At 47.2% G+C, this 21,341-nt stretch overlaps 1 protein-coding gene across 1 annotated transcript in view; it reads left to right on the top strand.

Annotated features, from left to right (window-relative positions):
• Positions 1-21,341, top strand: part of LOC137345674 (butyrophilin subfamily 1 member A1-like) — a 97,643-nt gene that overhangs the window by 51,563 nt on the left and 24,739 nt on the right. The window contains exon 7 of the mRNA XM_068008938.1: positions 9,577-9,603. Coding sequence (XP_067865039.1) covers positions 9,577-9,603 — 27 coding nt within the window. The remainder of the gene's footprint in view (positions 1-9,576; positions 9,604-21,341) is intronic.

Below are 21,341 nucleotides of genomic sequence, written 5' to 3'. Positions count from 1 at the left end.
CCCATCCACAAACATTCACTCCCTCCACCACCGACACACAGTGGTAGCAATGTGTGCCATCTACAAGATGCACAGCAGCAATGCACCAAGGCTTCTTAGACAGCACCTTCCAAACCCGCGACCTCTACCACCTCGAAGGACAAGAGCAGCAGATGCATGGGAACATCACGACCTGCCATTTCCCCTCCAAGTGACACACCATCCTGACTTGGAAATATATCGCCGTTCCTTCACTGTCAATGGGTCAAATCCTGGAACTCCCTTCCTAACAGCACTGTGGGTGTACCTACCCCACATGGACTGCAGCGGTTCAAGAAGGCAGCTCACCACCACCTTCTCAAGGGCAATTAGGGATGGGCAATAAATGCTGGCCTGGCCAGCGATGCCCACATCCCATGAATGAATAAAAAAAAATATTTCCTCAGGGCAATCTGCGCCTGGACCTCACCAGTCTTATTAACCACACACTGTGCATTCACATACATGCACATTAACCCTGATTCAGACTTTATTACTTTGTCCCTTACTGTGATCCTGCCTAATAACTTACTATTTCCTACTTTCGTGTTATCTATTTCCCCCAATATTCTGTGCTGCTTGATATTCCTCTCTAATACTTGCTCCTGGGTTCCCACACCTCTGACTAGTTACCAGTTTTGTTTCTCTCCAATCTGAGCTCCCTCTCAGGTTCCTAACCCCCTGACAATTTAGTTTAAACCCTCTCCAACAGCACTAGCAAATCCCCCTGCGAGGATATTCGTCCCAGTTCTGCTAAGATGCAACCCGTCCATCTTGTACAGGTCCCACCTGCCCCAGAACCAGTCCCAATGTCTCAGAAATCTGATGTCCTCCCTCCTACACCAGTTCTCCAGCCACATGTTCAATTACTCAATTCTCCTATTCCTATGCTCACTTGCACGTGGGAATGGGAGTAATCCTGAGATTACTGCTTTTGCGGTCCTGCTTTTTAATCTCCTTCCTCGCTGCCTAAAATCTGCTTTCAGGACCTCATCCCCCTTCTTACCTATGTCATTGGTACCAATGTGGACCATGGCCTCTGGCTGTTCACATTCCCCCAGAAGAATGTCCTGCAGCCTCTCCGTGACATCCTTGACCCTGGCATCAGGGAAGCAACACCCCCTCCTGGAGTCACGTTTGGTGCCACAGAAACACCTGTCTGTTCCCCTAACTAATGAATCTCGAGTCACTACTGCTCTTCCACTCCTCTTCCTCCTGTCCTGTGCAGCTGAGCCACCTGTGGTGCCACAAACTTGGCTGTGACTGCGATCCCCTGAGGAACCATCACCCTCACCGGTATCCAAAATGGAAAACCGACTCGTGAGTGAGATCGTATCAGGGGACTTCTGCACTACCTGCCTGGTTCTCTTAGACTGCCTGGTGGTCAACCATTCCCTATCTGTCTGTATGCTCCTAACCTGTGATGTGACCATCTCCCTAAACGTGCTGTCCATGTATTTCTCTGCCTCACGGATACACAGCAGTGACTCCAGCCGCCGCTCGAGTTCCGAAACCCGAAGCTCAAGCTTCTGCAGCCGGTGACACTTCCTGCAGATGTGTTTGTCTAGGACACATTTTGCTGCCATGACTATCCTTTACACTAAAGACGAATAAATTGCTCCACTATATATTAGAATCATAGAACATCTAAGGCACAGAGAGAGGCCACTTGGCCGATTGTGTCTGTGCTGGCCAAGAAACACTCCACCTATTCTAATCCGACCTTCCAGCATTTCGTCCATAGCCCTGCAGCTTATGGCACTTGAGGTGCATATCCAGACTCCTTTTCAATCAGTTGAGGGTCTCTGCCTCAACTAGCCTTTCAGGTAGTGAGTTCCAGACCATCACCACCCTCTGGGTGAATACATTTTTCCTCATCTCCCCTCTAATTTTTCTACCAATCACTTTAAATCTATGCCCCCTAGTCACTGACCTCTCTACTAAGGTACATAGGCCCTTCACCTCCACTCTATCCAGGCTCCTCAAAACTTTGTACATTTCAATCACATTTCCCTTCAGCCGCCTTTGTTCCAAGGAAAACAACCCCAGCCTATCCAATCTTTCCTCATAGCTACATTTTTCCAGTCTTGGCAACATCCTCATAAATCTCCTCTGTACCCTCTCCAGTACAATTACATCCTTTCTGTAATGAGGTGACCAGAACTGCACACAGTACTCAAGTTGTGGCCTAACCAATGAGTTATACAGTTCCAGCATAACCTCCCTGCTCTTATATTCTATACCTCGGCTAATGAAGGAAAGGATTCCATATGTCTTCTTAACCACCTTATTGACCTGTCCTGCTACCTTCAGGGATCTGTGAACATTCACTCCAAGGTCCCTCACTTCCTCTACACTTCTCAATATTTTCCCATTAATCGTGTATTCCTTTGCCTTGTTTGACCTCCCCGAATGCATCACCTCACACTTCTCCAGGTTGAATTCCATTTACCACTTTTCTGCCTAACTGACCAGACCATCAATATCTTCCTGCAGCCTCCAGCTATCCTCCTCGCTGTCGAGCACACGGACAATCTTTGTGTCGTCTGCAGACTTCTTCATCATGCCCCCTACATTTTACTACATTACTATATACCACAAAAAACCGGGGACCCAGTATTGAGCCCTGCGGATGCCACTGGAAACAACCCTCCAGTCGCTAAAATACCCGTCAACAATTACCCTTTATTTCCTGCTACTGAGCCAATTTTGTATGCACCTTGCTGTATTTCCCTGGATCCCATGGGATTTTATTTTTTTAACCACTGTGTCATGTGGGATCTTGTCAAAAGCCTTGCTAAAAGCCATAAAATGACCGCATCAACTGCATTACCCTCATGTATCTTCCTCGTTACTTCTTCAAAAAATTCGATCAATTTGTTCAGACAACATCTTCCCTTCACAAATCCACACTGACTATCCTTGATTAACCTGTTCCTTTCTAAGTGACAGTTTATCCTGTGTCTCAGAATAGATTAAAATAATTTGCACACTACTGCGGTTAGACTGAGTGGCCTATAATTATTCGGTCTATCCCTCGCTCCCTTTTAAAACAGAGGTACAACATTAGCAATTCTCCAATCCCGTATCCAGTGAAGAATGGAAAATGATGGACAGACCTACCGCTATTTCCTCTCTTGCTTCTTTTAACAGCCTGGGGTATATTTCATCTGGCGCTGGTGATTTATCTACTTTCAAGGATGCTAATCCCATTAATATTTCCTCTCTCCCTATGTTTATCACATCCAATACTTCACACCCCTCTTCCTTAACTACAATGTCTGCATTGTCCCTCTCTTTTATATTCATTAAGAACTATGCCAACATCTTCTGCCCCTAAACATAGGTCACCTTTTTCGACTTTCATGGGTCCTAGTCTCTCCTTAGTTATCCTCTTACTCTCAATGTATTGATGAAACATCTTTGGGTTCACCTTGATTTTGCTTGCCAATATTCTTTCATGCCCTATCTTTGCTTTCCTAATTTCCTTTTTGATTTCTCCCTTCCACTTTCTATAGTCCTCTCGGCTTTCTGTAATATTGAGTTCTCGATGTCGGGCAGAAGCTTTCCTTTTCTGCCTTATCTTACCCTGTAGGCTCCTTGACATCCATGGGGCTCTAGATTTGGCCATCTCACCCTTTTTTCTTTGTGGGAACATGTTTACTCTGAACCCCTGGAATCTCCCCTTTGAATCCCTCCCACTGCTCTGACACTTGTAGATGGTGGACAGGCGCTGGGGAGTCACGAGGTGAGTTACTCGCCGCAGAATTCCCAGTGTCTGACCTGGGAATGACCTGCAATGGAGATTCCTGGAAGTGACTGGAGGTCGATTTAAATCAGAGTTCAGTGGCCTTTGTGATGATGTCGACTGCCGTGGAAAGTGTGGCCAACAACATTCAAATGAGTACATGCTCGGTAAAACTGCATGAGCAGTATCCATGATGCACTGATGTTTGACAGGTGGGAGGTTTAGATCAGACACAAAAGTCCAAGGTAACAGAAATGACCGCCAAAGTATTGGCAATGAGCTCCAAAGTGGTGAAAGCACACACTCAGAACAAGTCTTGTGAGAAAGAATTTTCACTTCGGAAAGGAAGCAGGTCCGACTACAAAATGATTTTTTTTGCATGTCATTTGCTCACCCCCCTCAAACCCCACTATCCTCTCACCTTGATTTCACTGGCGAGCTGCACAAAACCTGGGAAACCTGTTCATACACAGTTAAAGTTCAAATCCTCATTCAGAATTCACTGTACAAGGATATCTTGGTTTAATCTTCAACATTTTATTTAAATACTTCGGGCAGAATTGTCCAAGACCTTGTGCTGCCACAGGGGCCTCGGAAGTAGCAGACCAACAATCAGAAAATTGCAGCTGTCTTCAGTGTAACCTCAATCAGAATGCTGCTTGCAGTGTTACATTTGTGTTCCCCACAGTGTTAATTCTATTGACCACTCTGACTTACATTGGGAATATAATTTGTGACAACCTGTGGGCACATTACACTGTAGAAACACATCCAGCAGAAACTAGACTGAGATTGACTTGGAGGCTAGGGATCTGTGAGTGCCGAGAGGGAATCTCATGATCTGGGAAGGTGGGGAAAAAGGGAAGTCACAGAAAGGGGATTATGGGATCCAGCAGGACTGAGGAGGATTTGGAGTGTTGGGAGTAGTCAGTGTCTGGTAGAGATTGCTAGGATCTGTCAGTATTGTGGTAGCAGGGTCTATCAGCCTTATATGAAAGGGTCTCAGGAGAATGACGCCCACATTGTCCCACCCACCATCTTCCCACCTCTCCCTACCTGCATCCTCAGATAGCTTCCTCCTGGTGATTTCCCCATCATCAGTGGTTCTTCTCTTCACTTATCTGTTGTAAGCATTTGAGGATTAATTTTCCACTTCACACCCAGCAGGGATCCTCGCTTCGAGATTGGGCCACAACTCATCTGATACTGGAGTATTTTACCCCCCAGGGGAGAGGGGGGGTGGTGGTGGTGGTGGGATTTGTGAATTTCCCCTGTAATGCAATGCTGGTTAGGAAGATTTCCTGAGTATTTATTTTATAACACATCTACTTCCAGATTCTCCATTGCACTGCATTGACTTTGTCTGCTAAACCCAGATAATACAAGAAGTCATCCTGTAACATTGTCAAATGAAGCAAAGCCTCCTTTGTTATAGATCCTCCAACAGAAAATCCAAAGAAACATCAGAAATAGAGCAGATCTTCTCCTTGATTCAGCCAGACTTTCAGAGCTGCAGTTTTGCTCCTATTTCCTGCCAACCCCCTGTCAGTAAGTTTCCAGTGACAGGTCTAATCTGGGCTGCACAACTATTCCGGATGATCTTGGGAATCCTTTAAGATTGGTTCAGCTGAATTCCAACAAGACCCTGCTTCCCACAATACTGTCAGAACCCAGCAATTCCCAATACTGACAGAACCCAGCAATTCACAATACTGTCAGAACCCAGCAATTCACAATATTGACAGAACCCAGCAATTCACAATACTGTCAGAACCCAGCAATTCACAATATTGACAGAACCCAGCAATTCACAATACTGACAGAACCCAGCAATTCACAATACTGTCAGAACCCAGCAATTCCCAATACTGACAGAACCCAGCAATTCACAATATTGACAGAACCCAGCAATTCACAATACTGTCAGAACCCAGCAATTCACAATACTGTCAGAACCCAGCAATTCACAATACTGACAGAACCCAGCAATTCACAATACTGTCAGAACCCAGCAATTCACAATATTGACAGAACCCAGCAATTCACAATATTGACAGAACCCAGCAATTCACAATATTGACAGAACCCAGCAATTCCCAATACTGACAGAACCCAGCAATTCCCAATACTGACAGAACCCAGCAATTCACAATACTGTCAGAACCCAGCAATTCACAATACTGACAGAACCCAGCAATTCACAATATTGACAGAACCCAGCAATTCCCAATGCTGACAGAACCCAGCAATTCACAATATTGACAGAACCCAGCAATTCACAATACTGACAGAACCCAGCAATTCACAATATTGACAGAACCCAGCAATTCACAATATTGACAGAACCCAGCAATTCACAATACTGACAGAACCCAGCAATTCACAGTATTGACAGAACCCAGCAATTCACAATACTGACAGAACCCAGCAATTCACAATATTGACAGAACCCAGCAATTCACAATACTGACAGAACCCAGCAATTCACAATATTGACAGAACCCAGCAATTCACAATACTGTCAGAACCCAGCAATTCACAATACTGACAGAACCCAGCAATTCACAATACTGTCGAAACCCAGCAATTCACAATATTGACAGAACCCAGCAATTCACAATACTGACAGAACCCAGCAATTCACAATATTGACAGAACCCAGCAATTCACAATACTGTCAGAACCCAGCAATTCACAATACTGACAGAACCCAGCAATTCACAATATTGACAGAACCCAGCAATTCACAATACTGACAGAACCCAGCAATTCACAATACTGTCAGAACCCAGCAATTCACAATACTGACAGAACCCAGCAATTCACAATATTGACAGAACCCAGCAATTCACAATACTGTCAGAACCCAGCAATTCACAATACTGACAGAACCCAGCAATTCACAATACTGACAGAACCCAGCAATTCACAACATTGACAGAACCCAGCAATTCACAATACTGTCAGAACCCAGCAATTCACAATACTGACAGAACCCAGCAATTCACAATACTGACAGAACCCAGCAATTCACAATACTGACAGAACCCAGCAATTCACAATACTGTCAGAACCCAGCAATTCACAATACTGACAGAACCCGGCAATTCACAATACTGACAGAACCCAGCAATTCACAATATTGACAGAACCCAGCAATTCACAATACTGTCAGAACCCAGCAATTCACAATACTGACAGAACCCAGCAATTCACAATACTGACAGAACCCAGCAATTCACAATACTGACAGAACCCAGCAATTCACAATATTGACAGAACCCAGCAATTCACAATATTGACAGAACCCAGCAATTCCCAATACTGACAGAACCCAGCAATTCACAATACTGACAGAACCCAGCAATTCACAATACTGACAGAACCCAGCAATTCACAATACTGACAGAACCCAGCAATTCACAATATTGACAGAACCCAGCAATTCACAATATTGACAGAACCCAGCAATTCCCAATACTGACAGAACCCAGCAATTCACAATATTGACAGAACCCAGCAATTCACAATATTGACAGAACCCAGCAATTCCCAATACTGACAGAACCCGGCAATTCACAATACTGTCAGAACCCGGCAATTCACAATATTGACAGAACCCGGCAATTCACAATACTGACAGAACCCAGCAATTCACAATATTGACAGAACCCAGCAATTCACAATACTGACAGAACCCAGCAATTCACAATACTGACAGAACCCAGCAATTCACAATACTGACAGAACCCAGCAATTCACAATATTGACAGAACCCAGCAATTCCCAATACTGACAGAACCCAGCAATTCACAATACTGACAGAACCCAGCAATTCACAATACTGACAGAACCCAGCAATTCACAATATTGACAGAACCCAGCAATTCACAATATTGACAGAACCCAGCAATTCCCAATACTGACAGAACCCAGCAATTCACAATATTGACAGAACCCAGCAATTCACAATATTGACAGAACCCAGCAATTCCCAATACTGACAGAACCCAGCAATTCACAATACTGTCAGAACCCGGCAATTCACAATATTGACAGAACCCGGCAATTCACAATACTGACAGAACCCAGCAATTCACAATATTGACAGAACCCAGCAATTCACAATATTGACAGAACCCAGCAATTCACAATACTGACAGAACCCAGCAATTCACAATACTGACAGAACCCAGCAATTCACAATATTGACAGAACCCAGCAATTCCCAATACTGACAGAACCCAGCAATTCACAATACTGACAGAACCCAGCAATTCACAATACTGACAGAACCCAGCAATTCACAATACTGACAGAACCCAGCAATTCACAATATTGACAGAACCCAGCAATTCACAATATTGACAGAACCCAGCAATTCCCAATACTGACAGAACCCAGCAATTCACAATATTGACAGAACCCAGCAATTCACAATATTGACAGAACCCAGCAATTCCCAATACTGACAGAACCCAGCAATTCACAATACTGTCAGAACCCGGCAATTGACAATATTGACAGAACCCGGCAATTCACAATACTGACAGAACCCAGCAATTCACAATATTGACAGAACCCAGCAATTCACAATACTGTCAGAACCCAGCAATTCACAATACTGACAGAACCCAGCAATTCACAATACTGACAGAACCCAGCAATTCACAATACTGACAGAACCCAGCAATTCACAATATTGACAGAACCCAGCAATTCACAATACTGTCAGAACCCAGCAATTCACAATACTGACAGAACCCAGCAATTCACAATACTGACAGAACCCAGCAATTCACAATACTGACAGAACCCAGCAATTCACAATACTGTCAGAACCCAGCAATTCACAATACTGACAGAACCCAGCAATTCACAATACTGACAGAACCCAGCAATTCACAATATTGACAGAACCCAGCAATTCCCAATACTGACAGAACCCAGCAATTCCCAATACTGACAGAACCCAGCAATTCACAATACTGACAGAACCCAGCAATTCACAATATTGACAGAACCCAGCAATTCACAATACTGACAGAACCCAGCAATTCACAATACTGTCAGAACCCAGCAATTCACAATATTGACAGAACCCAGCAATTCACAATATTGACAGAACCCAGCAATTCACAATACTGACAGAACCCAGCAATTCACAATATTGACAGAACCCAGCAATTCACAATACTGACAGAACCCAGCAATTCACAATATTGACAGAACCCAGCAATTCACAATACTGTCAGAACCCAGCAATTCACAATACTGACAGAACCCAGCAATTCACAATACTGACAGAACCCAGCAATTCACAATATTGACAGAACCCAGCAATTCACAATACTGTCAGAACCCAGCAATTCACAATATTGACAGAACCCAGCAATTCCCAATACTGACAGATCCGAGTAATTCCCAATACTGACTGATCCGAGCAATTCCCAATACTGACAGATCTGAGCAATTCACAATACTGACAGATCCGAGAAATTCTCGAGAAATGCTGGGTGGACAGATGAGTAAATTTATTCCAAAAGTGCCCACGGTTTTCTGCCTATTAAACTCGATGAGGGGAATATTGTGGGCACTGAATATGTGACAGGCACTGCCGTCAGGCAAAGCAATTGTACTTGTTCCCTGATAAAATTAGCTTCCAATTTGCAGTGAGTAATGTCACACGAGGTCCATTAGGAGGTATCTATTATGTTTAAAAATGCCTGTAAAACTCTTTTCTGTGTAATTAATAATGTATTAGATCACTGAGAGATTACTCCAGTCTCATTTGTTGTTTCTATTTCCAGAGTGGAAGAGAATTTGTGACTGTGAAGGTAAGATCTTATTATTGTAACACAAGAAAGAATAAACTCAAAAACTGACAACTCAAAAAAAATTACGTGAAAAATACCCTTAAATAAAGGCCTATGACCATGACCACTGTTCCAGTGCAACTAAATAAGATACATTCCTTTTTATTACATTGTATTTCAGGACTTTTAATTGGTGTTTTGGGATCAGATTCCACATTTCAGTTTTGGTTTTCTGTGAACCACACAATTCCCTCCTGCAGGACATGTAAAGACCATTAGTTAAAGGCTGCGTTTTCAGACAGCGCAACCACTAGGTGGCGCAGTACTGCCATATCACAATTGCAGCCTCATTGACTGAAATCTCGCTGTCTGTGACGTCTCAGGCAGCTGCCAGTAATAAAGATGGCGCTGCTCAATTTGTCACAAAACAAGAATTGAACCCAAACCCCCTCACCCCTCAATGGCTGTGATCGCTGTCTCCACCCCACTCCCGAACAGCACTCCACTGCATCCCGGGATCGCCACTTCGCTTCCCTGCTCCCTCCTGCACCTGCCTTCCCGCCGCTCCATCCCGCCGTTCTCGACTGCTCACCACTCGATCTTGCCGTTCTCTTCCAAGCCCATTTGCTCACTTTTCCCTCCCACTCTCGCTCCTTGCCTCACTGCTCAGAGAGGTGGTGGGTTGGGAGCGAGTGGGCTGCTAGCTGCAAGGCGGGAAGTGAGAGGTGGGATGGATTCGGGAGCAGCAGGATGGGACGGTGAGCAGGCGGGAGCAGCGGGATGGGACGGAGAGCAGGCGGGAGCAGCGGGATGCAGTGATGAGCAGGCGGGAGCAGCGGGATGGAGCGGTGAGCAAGCGGGAGCAGCTAGATGGAGCAGTGAGCAGGCGGGAGCAGCGGGATGGAGCTGTGAGCAGGCAGGAGCAGCGGGATGAAGAGGTGAGCAGGCGGGAGCAGCGTGATGGAGCTGTGAGCAGGCAGGAGCAGCGGGATGAAGAGGTGAGCAGGCGGGAGCAGCGGGATGCGGCAGTGAGCAGGCGGGAGCAGCGGGATGGGGTGGTGAGCAGGCGGGAGCAGCGGGATGGGGCGGTGAGCAGGCGGGAGCAGCGGGATGGAGCGGTGAGCAGGCGGGAGCAGCGGGATGGAGCGGTGAGTAGGCGGGAGCAGCGGGATGGGGCGGTGATCAGGCGGGAGCAGTGGGATAGGGCGGTGAGCAGGCGGGAGCAGGGAGGAGCAGCGGGATGGAGCGGTGAGCAGGCGGGAGCAGCAGGATGGAGCTGTGAGCAGGCGGGAGCAGCGGGATGGAACTGTGAGCAGGCAGGAGCAGCGGGATGGAGCAGTGAGCAGGCGGGAGCAGCGGGATGGAGCAGTGAGCAGGCGGGAGCAGCGGGATGGAGCTGTGAGCAGGCAGGAGCAGCGGGATGAAGTGGCGAGCAGGCGGGAGCAGCGGGATGGGGCGGTGAGCAGGTGGGAGCAGCGGGATGGAGCGGTGAGCAGGCGGGAGCAGCAGGATAAGGCGGTGAGCAGGCGGGAGTAGCGTGATGGAGCGGTAAGCAGGCGGGAGTAGCGGGATGGAGCGGTCAGCAGGCGGGAGTAGCGGGATGGAGCGGTGACCAGGCGGGAGCAGCGGGATGGAGTGGTGAGCAGGCGGGAGTAGCGGGATGGAGTGGTGAGCAGGCAGGAGCAGCGTGATGGGGCGGTGAGCAGGTGGGAGCAGCGGGATGGAGCGGTGAGCAGGCGGGAGCAGCAGGATAGAGCGGTGAGCAGGCGGGAGTAGCGTGATGGAGCGGTGAGCAGGCGGGAGCAGCGGGATAGAGCGGTGAGCAGGCGGGAGCAGCGGGATGGAGCGGTGAGCAGGCGGGAGCAGCGGGATAGAGCGATGAGCAGGTGGGAGTAGCGGGATGGAGTGGTGAGCAGGCAGAGTAACGGGATGGAGCGGTGAGCAGGCGGGAGCAGCGGGATAGAGCGGTGAGCAGGTGGGAGGAGCAGGATGGAGTGGTGAGCAGGCAGGAGCAGCGGGATGGAGCGGTGAGCAGGCAGAGTAGCGGGATGGAGCGGTGAGCAGGCGGGAGCAGCGGGATAGAGCGGTGAGCAGGCGGAGTAGCGGGATGGAGCGGTGAGCAGACGGGAGCAGTGGGATGGAGTGGTGAGCAGGCAGGAGCAGCGGGATGGAGTGGTGAGCAGGCGGGAGCAGAGGGATAGAGTGGTGAGCAGGCAGGAGCAGCGGGATGGAGCGGTGAGCAGGTGGGAGCGGCAGGATGAAGTGGTGAGCAGGTGGGAGCGGCAGGATGGAGCGGTGAGCAGGTGGGAGCGGCGGGATGGAGGCGGTGATTGTGGGAGGGAGTGGGGTAGTGTTGGAGGGGATGGAGGTAGTGATTGCGGTAGAGAGTGGGATAGTGTTGGAGGGGATGGGGGTGGTGATCACGGGAGGGAGTGGGATAGTGTTGGAGGGGATGGAGGTGGTGATCGCAGGAGGGAGTGGGGTAGTGTTGGAGGGGATGGAGGCGGTGATTGCGGTAGAGAGTGGGGTAGTGTTGGAGGGGATGGAGGTGGTGATCACGGGAGGGAGTGGGATAGTGTTGGAGGGGATGGAGGTGGTGATCGCAGGAGGGAGTGGGGTAGTGTTGGAGGGGATGGAGGCGGTGATTGCGGTAGAGAGTGGGATAGTGTTGGAGGGGATGGAGGTGGTGATCACGGGAGGGAGTTGGGTAGTGTTGGAGGGGATGGAGGTAGTGATTGCGGTAGAGAGTGGGGTAGTGTTGGAGGGGATGGAGGTGGTGATCGCGGCCATTGAGGAGTGAAGGAACACTCGGGCATCATTACATCTGACGTCATAACGTGGTGAAGTTGATACGTGAATGCGCAGACACATACTGGAAGATGGAAACTGCTCAGATACACAGATGATGTTGGCGATCGCTCTGCACATGCTCTGTGTTGTCAGGAGACTCTCCGTATCCCATTAGCTGTAATTTAGAGGAAGAACCTGAAGTGCATGAAAGCAAGTGAGTATAGAAATAGGAGGATCGTGCAGGTGAATGCGTGGCTGGAAAGATGGTGCAGGAGGGGGGGCTATAGATTACTGGGGCACTGGGACCAGTTCTGGAGAAGTTGGGACATGTACAGGCCGGACAGGTTGTACCTGAACAGAGCTGGGACAAGATTCCTTGTGGGGTGATTTGCTGGTGCTATTGGTGAGGGTTTAAACTAACTTGGCAGGGATGTGGGAACCAGGAGATAATACAAGAGGCACGTCACAGTGCACAGAGAATTGGAAGGGACAGATAGCATTAGTGTAGAAAATAGCAAAGAATTAGGTGGCGTCAGAGTGAGAGTGTTAGACAGTACAAGAGAAGAGAGTAGTTCTCGATTGGATGGGAATGGACTGAGAAGGACGATGAGGAATGCAAAGACAGGATTACAATACATGTGTGTAAATGCACCAAGTGTTCTAGATGAGATTGTTGAGCTACAAGCACAAATAGTATGGGAATATGTTGTAGTGACAATAACGGAAACATGGTTAAAAATGGTGAAAACTGGGTGCTTAATATACAAGGATATAAAGTGCTCAGAAAAGATAGAGAAGGAAAAAAGGGAGGTGGGTGGTATTCCTGATTGGGGAAGACATTGCAGTGCTGGAAAGGGAGGATGTCCTTGAAGGGGCAAGGGCAGAATCCACTTGGTTAGAGTTGAGGAGCAGAAAGGGGATGGTCACACTGCTAAGGGTATTCTATCCTTTCCTTTTTGGCCTCAAGAGACAATGGGTAAGCACCTAGAGGTGGTCAGTGTTTTGTGGAGCAGTGCCTGGAGTGGCTATAAAGGCCAATTCTTCCACAGCCGATGCAGGTGAAATTGTTGTCGGGGCTGTTACACAGTTGGCTCTCTCCTTACACTTCTGTTTCTTTTCCTGCCAACTGCTGAGTCTCTTCGACTCGCTTCTGTTCAGCCCCGCCTTCATAGCTGTCCGCTAGCTCTGGCGATCGCTGGCAACTGACTCCTACAACTTGTGCTCAATGTCGCAGGACTTCATGTCACGTTTGCAAACGTCTTTAAAGTGGAGATATGGACGGCTGGTGGGTCTGACATCAGTGATGAGCTCACTGTACAATACATCCTTGGGGATCCTGCCATCTTCCATGCAGTTCACATGGCCAAGCCATCTCAAGTGCCACTGGCTCAGTAGGGCATACATACTGGGGATGTTGGCTGTCTCGAGGACTTCTGCGTTGGAGATACGGTCCTGCTACCTGATGCCAAGGATTCTCCGGAGGCCGCGAAGATGGAATGCGTTGAGACGCCGCTCTTGGCTGACATACGTTGTCTAGGCCTCGCTGCTGTACAGCAAGGTACTGAGGATACAGGCTTGATACACTTGGACTTTTGTGTTCCGTGTCAGTGGGCCATTTTCCCACACCCTCTTGGCCAGTCTGGACATAGCAGCAGACGCCTTTCCCATGCGCTTGTTGATTTCTGCATCTAGAGACAGGTTACAGGTGATAGTTGAGCCTAGGTAGGTGAACTCTTGAGCCACTTCCAGAGTGTGGTCGCCGATATTAATGGATGGAGCATTTCTGACGTCCTGTCCCATGATGTTCGTTTTCTTGAGGCTGATGGTTAGGCCAAATTCGTTGCAGGCAGCCGCAAACCTGTCGATGAGTCTCTGCAGGCACTCTTCTCTGTGGGATGTTAATGCAGCATCGTCAGCAAAGAGGAGTTCCCTGATGAGGACCGTACTTTGGTCTTCGCTCTTCGACGGGCAAGGTTGAACAACCTGCCATCTGATCTTGTGTGGAAGAAAATTCCTTCTTCTGACGACTTGAATGCATGTGAGAGCAGCAGGGAGAAGAAGATCCCAAACAGTGTCGGTGCGAGAACACAGCCCTGATTCACGCCACTCAGGATTGGAAGGGGGTCTGATGAGGCACCGCTATGCTGAATTGTGCCTTTCATATTGTCATGGAATGAGGTGATGATACTTAGTAGCTTTGGTGAACATCCGATCTTTGCTTGTAGTCAAAAGAGACCATGTCCGCTGACGAGGTCAAAGGCTTTGGTGAGATCTATGAGGGCAACATAGAGGGGCATCTGTTGTTCACGGCATTTCTCCTGTAGCTGGCGAAGGGAGAACAGCATATCAATAATGGATCTCTCTGCTCGAAAGCCGCACTGTGCCTCAGGGTAGACACGCACAGCCAGCTTCTGGAGTCTGTTTAAAATGGCTCGAGCGAAGACTTTCCCCATTATGCTGAGCAGGGAGATTCCACGCTAGTTGTTGCAGTCACTGCCATCACCCTTGTTCTTAGAGAGGGTGATGATATTGGCATCGTGCATGTCCTGTGGTACTGCTCCCTCTTCCCGGCACAGGCAAAGCAGTTCATGGAGTGCTGAGAGTATAGCAGGCTTGGCACACTTGAGTATTTCAGGGGTAATGCCTTTCCAGAGGCTTTTCCATTGGCTAGAGAATCAATGGCATCACTGAGTTCCGATTTTGTTGGCTATACGTCCAGCTCATCCATGACTGGCAGAGACTGGGCTACATTGAGGGCAGTCTCAGTGACAACATTTTCCCTGGAGTACAGTTCTAGGTAGTGCTCAACCCAGCGGTCCATTTGCTTACTCGTTTCTCCTGATTTAGACTTGAGGGGGGGCCGATCTTCTTGATGTTTGGCCCAAAAGCTCTCTTAATGCCGTCATACAGTCCTCTGATGTTTCTGGTGTCGGAGGCCAGCTGAATACGACTGCATAGGTGTTGCCAGTGGTCATTTGTACAGCGCCTGGCTGTTCTTTGCTCAGTGCTTCTGGCTACTTTAAGTGCTAAGGATGTTAGCTTGCTGGGGGCTTTCTTGTAGTTCAATAGTGCAGTGCACTTGACGGCTATGACAGGTTCCATTTCTTCAAAGTGAGATTGAATCCAGTCTCCATTCTGCTTCTCACGTATTCTATAGGCCTCCAAATAGTGAGAGAGAGATAGAGGAGCAAATCTGCAGGGAAGTCAGAGATGTACAAGAACTATAGAGTGGTTATATTGGGGGACTTTAATTACCCAAATGTCAATTGGGATAATTTTAGAGTCAAGGTTAAATCGGGGCAGATTTTCTAAAATGTCTGTGATCAATATGTTCTCAGCCCAACTAGAAAGGAGGCATTGCTGGATGTGGTGCTGGGAAATGAGGTGGGACAAGTGGACCAAGTGACTGTGAGGGTGTACATGGGTAAGAGTGATCATCGTATTATAAGGTTTGGAGAAGTAATACAGAAAAGCAAGAAACAAAATAAGTTAGAATGTCTAGATTGGAAGAGGGCTAATTTCAATGCAATGAGAAGGGATCTAGCCAGGGTAGAACGGAACCAAAGACTGTCAGGAAGAGCTGTATCGGAACAATGGGTTATCTTTAAGGAAGAGATGCTTCAGGTACAGGCCAGGAACATTCAAACAAGGGGAACCCAACCAAGCCCGGTGCCTCTAAGCCTCTCTGTCCCTAATAGGCCCCACTCCTCCTCTGACTACTCATATATAGGCACCATTTCTATACCACCAAGTCAATGGATTAAATTATCAACCCATATTGCTCAAGTTCAAATTAAATATCTTGCCGAATGAGTATTTAGACACGGTGTACACAGTGATTTAACAGAAGTGACAGAAAACGAAATTATTAAAAATATAAGGTTGCAAAACAGCAAATAGAAATAGATTGAAATTAAATAGGTTCAGTAATGAAAAGTGGAATTGAGTTTTACTGAGGTAGTGCATTAGATATTCTATATCTGGATATTGGAAGGCATCTGACAAAGTGCCACATGGGAGACTTGTTAAGAAGATGGAAGCCTATGGAATTCAGAGGAAAGTGGCGATATGGACACAGAATTGACTCAATGACAGGAAGCAGATGGTGGCTGGATGTTTTTCAGACTTGTTTTATTCATTCTTGGGTTGTGAGCATTGCTGGTAAGGCCAGCATTTATTGCCCATCACAATTGCCCTTGAGAAGGTGGTGGTGAGCTGCTTTCTTGAACCACTGCAGCCACATAGTGCTTTTTTCTGTAGTGATTTGATCTAACTGAGTGGCTTGCTAGGCCATTTCAGAGAGCAGTTAACAGTCAAACACATTATTTCCTAGTCCAGTAACATTACCAATATGCTACCATAGGGAGGTGTTTGCTGTGGTGTTTCCCAAGGATCAGTTTTGACTTTTCAATTTTAACAAAGGAGATAGACTCGGGTGCAGGAAGCAACATTATAAAGTTTGCAGATGATACAAAGCTTGGCAATGTAGTAGATAGTGATGAGGATCATTGTAGACTTCAGGATGACACAGACAGGATGATGAAATGGACATAAGTTTGGCAGATGAGCTCAATGCAGAGAAGTGCAAAGTGATGCACTGTGGGAGGACCAATATGGAAAGACAGTATCCGATAAATTGCACGATTTTGAAAAGTGTGGATGAACAGAGACCTTGTTGTTCACATCCATAAATTCTTAAAGGTGGGAGGGAAAGTTAATAAGGTGGTTAAAAAGACATATGTCTTCCTTGAATTTATAAATAAAGGAATAGATTATTAAAGCAAAGAGATCATGCTGGAACTTTATAAACAACTGGTTCGGTCCCGGCTGGAGTTTTGTGGACAATACTGGGCAACACACTTCAGGAAAAATGTAAAAGCCTTCGAAAGGTTACAGAGGAGATTTACCAGGATGTTACCAGGGATGAGGGAATTCAGTTATGGGAAGAAGTTGGAAAAGTTAGGACTGTTCTTCTTGGAACAGAGAAGGTTAAGATGTGACCTAATAGAGGTTTTCAATATGATGAGAGACTTTGATAGAGAAAAATTATTCCCTCTGACAAGTGGTTAAGAATCAGAAGTCATTGATTTAAAAACATTGGAAAAAAGTGTAGAGGGGCGATGAGGAGAAATGTTTCACTCAGAGTGTTTATGGAATCTGGAATGTTCTACCTGAAAAGGTGGTGGAAACTGATTCCACAAATAATTTAAAACAGTTGGATAGGTACTTGAGGATGAAGAACTGACAGGTTACAGACAAAAAAAGGGAGTGTGGGACCAAGCTCTTTCAAAGAGCCAGTATAGTAACGATGGGCTGAATGGCTGAATAGGTTTCTGCGATTCTATGAAATCGAATCTGGCCAATTACTGTCCCATCAGTCGACTCTCAATAATCAGGTGTTGTCGACTGTGTTATCAAGTGACATTTACTCACTAATAACCTGCTCACCAATACTCAGTTCTGCCAGGAGCATTCGGCTCCAAACCTCATTATGACCTTGGTCTAAACATGGACAAAAGAACTGAATTCCAGAGGTGAGGTGAGATTGACTCCCTTAACATCAAGGGAGCATTTGATCAAGTGTGGAATCAAGGAGCTCCAGTAAAATCGAAGTTAATAGCGATAGAGGGAGACAACTCTCCCTAGTCATACCTGGCACAACGGAAGATGGTTGTGGATGTTGGAGAGCAATCATCTCAGCCCCAAGAAATCATGACAGGCGTTCCTCAGGGCAGCGCCCTCGGTCCAACCATCTTCAGCTGCTTCATCATACCTTCCCTTCATCATAAGGTCAGACTGGGGATGTTTCTGATGATTACACAGTGTTTATGTTCCATTTGCAAGCCCTCAGATACTGAAGGAGCCCATGGCAACATGCAGGAAGACCTGGACAACATTCAGGCTTGGGCTGATAAATGGCAAATAACATTCACATTTCACAAGTTCTAGGCAATGACCATCTCCAACATGGGAGAATCTAATCATCTTTCCTTGACATTCAATGGCTTTATCACAGCTGAATCCCCCACCCGCAACATTCTTGGGTCACCATTGACCAGAAACTTAATTGGACCAGCCATATAGAAACATAGAAAAATAAGAGCAGGAGTTGATCATTCGGCCCTTTGAGTCTGCTCCACCATTCAATACGATCATGGCTGATCATCCAAACTCAGTAACCTGTTCCCGCTTTCTCTCCATATCCCTTGATCCCATTAGCCCTAAGAACTATATCTAACTCTTTCTTGAACATAAATACTGTAGCTACAAGAGCAGATCAGAGGTTGGGTATTCTGCGGTAATTCACCTCCCATCTCCCCAAAACCTTTCCATCACCTACAAGACACAAGTCAGGAGTGTGACGGAATACATTTCACTTGCCTGAATGAGGGCACCTTGCCAGCGACACCCATATTCCCAAAATGAATAAAATAAATCACCATACTAGAGAATAAATTATGCACCATCATGTCACTTCCCTTTTCAGTTTCTAAATCCACCTCAGCAAAAATAATACTTCAGAATTATTGAGACATTTACACACAGAAGGATGTCATTCGGCCCATCGAGTTTATGCCACTCTCCACAGTCAGTCCCACTCCCCGGCTCGATTCCCAATGAAGTCATTGATCATCTTCACTTCCACCACCCTTGTGGGCAGTGAGTTCCAGGTCATTACCACCCACTGTGTAAGTAAGTGCTTCCTCACATCCCCCCTGCATCTCTTACCCAAAACTTTCAATCTGTGTCCCCGAGTCCTTGTACCATTTGTGAATAGAAAACCACTCTTCCTTGTCTAACTTATCTAAACCTGTCACAATCTTCTACATTTCGATTAAATCTCCCCTCAATCTCCTTTATTCGAAGGAGAACAAACACAGTTTTTCCAACCTAACCTTGTAACTAAAATCCTCCATCCCTGGAACCATTCTGGTAAATCTCCTCTGCATCCTCTCAAGGACCCTCACATTCTTCCTGAAGTGTGGTGACCAGAACTGGATGCAATCCTCCAGTTGGAGCCTAACTGCAATCCTCCAGTTGCATGAAATATGCCGGAATTTTACATTTGGCGGGAGACCCCGCCCACCAGTCAAAAAGTTGGGGGTGAGCCCGCCTCCACTGGGCCTGGGAGCCACACTAACATTTTATGTGCCCCAGGCCCTTAAGTGATCTTGGGCCTCTTCCGCCTCTCTGAGGCAGGAAGTCCCGCCTAATGGAGCTGCTGGCCAATCAGAGAGCCGGCAGCTCACAGTCCCAGCCACAGCACCAGGAGCGGTGGCCATTTCTGGCACTGCACCCAGCCAGCAGCAGGATCATGGACGTCGGCCCCAGAAGGGAGATAAGTTTTGGGGCCTCGCCAGGGACAATCGGCCAGGTCCTGGTGAGGCAAGTGTGATCGGTGTGGGGTGGAGGGGGGGGGTTGTTGTGCAATGGGGGGGCCATCCATGAGGCACAGGGTGCCCGATCAGGAGGGCTCACCCCAGCGGTGGTGGGAGGAGACCCTTAAGTAGCCGTTAATTGGCCACTTAAGGTCATTGAATGGTCTGGGGCAGGCGGGGTGTTTCTCACCACTGCCCTTTGAAAAATTACAGCGGGGGCAGGAAGGTGTCAGGAATGATTCCGCCCCCCCTCCCCCCACCTCCCACTCAATTTTACGACCCGCCACCCTCACCACCAGCCTGCTCCTGTGGGGGACTGTTAAACTCCGGCCATAGTCTCAGCTCATTTTAGAACCTATCTCATTTGACAATAATATCTTGATATTTATACATTTAAAAACAATGGAGGAGAAATACATTTGTATAGCACCACAGCTGATTTGCCTTGATTCCCTGGATTGACAGGCATTGAAGAGGGTTTCAGCAGCAGATGAGCTGAGACAGGGCAGAATGAGACGATGTATCATTGAAGAACTCTGTGCGGTAACGGGCAGCAGCACTGCCAGTCCCCAGGAAATTGAAGTAAATCTGCAGCAGTGCCACACAAAAGAATATATTTGAAATTATTGTAAAGAAATCAAAATGTGCATTTATTGCATGGGACACACTCTGGAATTGTTATATATTGGGAGGAACTGGTAAAGAAAGACAGACACCAAGATGGCCAATTAACATGTTTAATGACATCATCATGCATTGGGCCTGCTCATACCATGTGGGAAGAACAGGGAGTAAGGAGCGGATAAATAGAGCTCGAGGATTGAGGCCTAGATCACTTCCCTTCTGGGAGAGCAGCGGAGAGGAGTCCAGGCGTTTGAAAACAAAAAGTGAACAGTGACGTCACAGGAAAGCTGTAAGGTGATTGGTTGGTGATTAATTGCTGTTAGGGAATAACTCTCAATAGCTGGGCATGTACATTACTGTTAGGGTGTGTGTGTAAATAGCTTGCAAATAAGGAACAAGTGAGTAGCTGGTATTTTTATTCTAAGCAGTTTTAGTATTTGTAAGGTTATTTTTAGCAGAGCAAAGAGTCAACTAATAAATTAAGGAATGGCAAGGTTGCTTCAACCTTGTTGAGTGCACCTCCTGTGCTATGTGGGAGATCCAGGATGCTTCCCGTATCCTGGAGAACCATTTGTGCAAGAAGTGTCGTCAACTGAAGCAGCTTGAACGCCAGGTTTTGGAACTTGAGCGGCAGCTGGTGACACTGAGGTGCATCCATGAGGATGAGAGCTACATGGATAGTACGTTTATAGATGTGGTCACCTCACAGCTTAAGTGTATACAGGGAAAGAGGGAATAGGTGACCACAAGGCAGTCAAAAAGAATCAGGCAGGTAGTGCAAGAGACCCCTGAGTGCATCTCACTCTTCAACAGGTATTCAGTTCTGAATACTGAAGAAAGTGATGCTTCACCTAGGGAGAGCAGCCAGAGCCAGGTTCATGGGGGTGGGGGGGGGGGGGGTGGGGGGAGCGGGTGGTGGGGCTGTGGCTGCAGACGTGAATTCAGGATGGTGTGTTGCCTCCCTGG

The sequence above is a fragment of the Heterodontus francisci genome, chromosome 29 (genome assembly GCF_036365525.1).
Source record: "Heterodontus francisci isolate sHetFra1 chromosome 29, sHetFra1.hap1, whole genome shotgun sequence".
Lineage (NCBI taxonomy): Eukaryota > Metazoa > Chordata > Chondrichthyes > Heterodontiformes > Heterodontidae > Heterodontus > Heterodontus francisci.
This window is presented reverse-complemented; position numbering and strand designations above follow the sequence as displayed.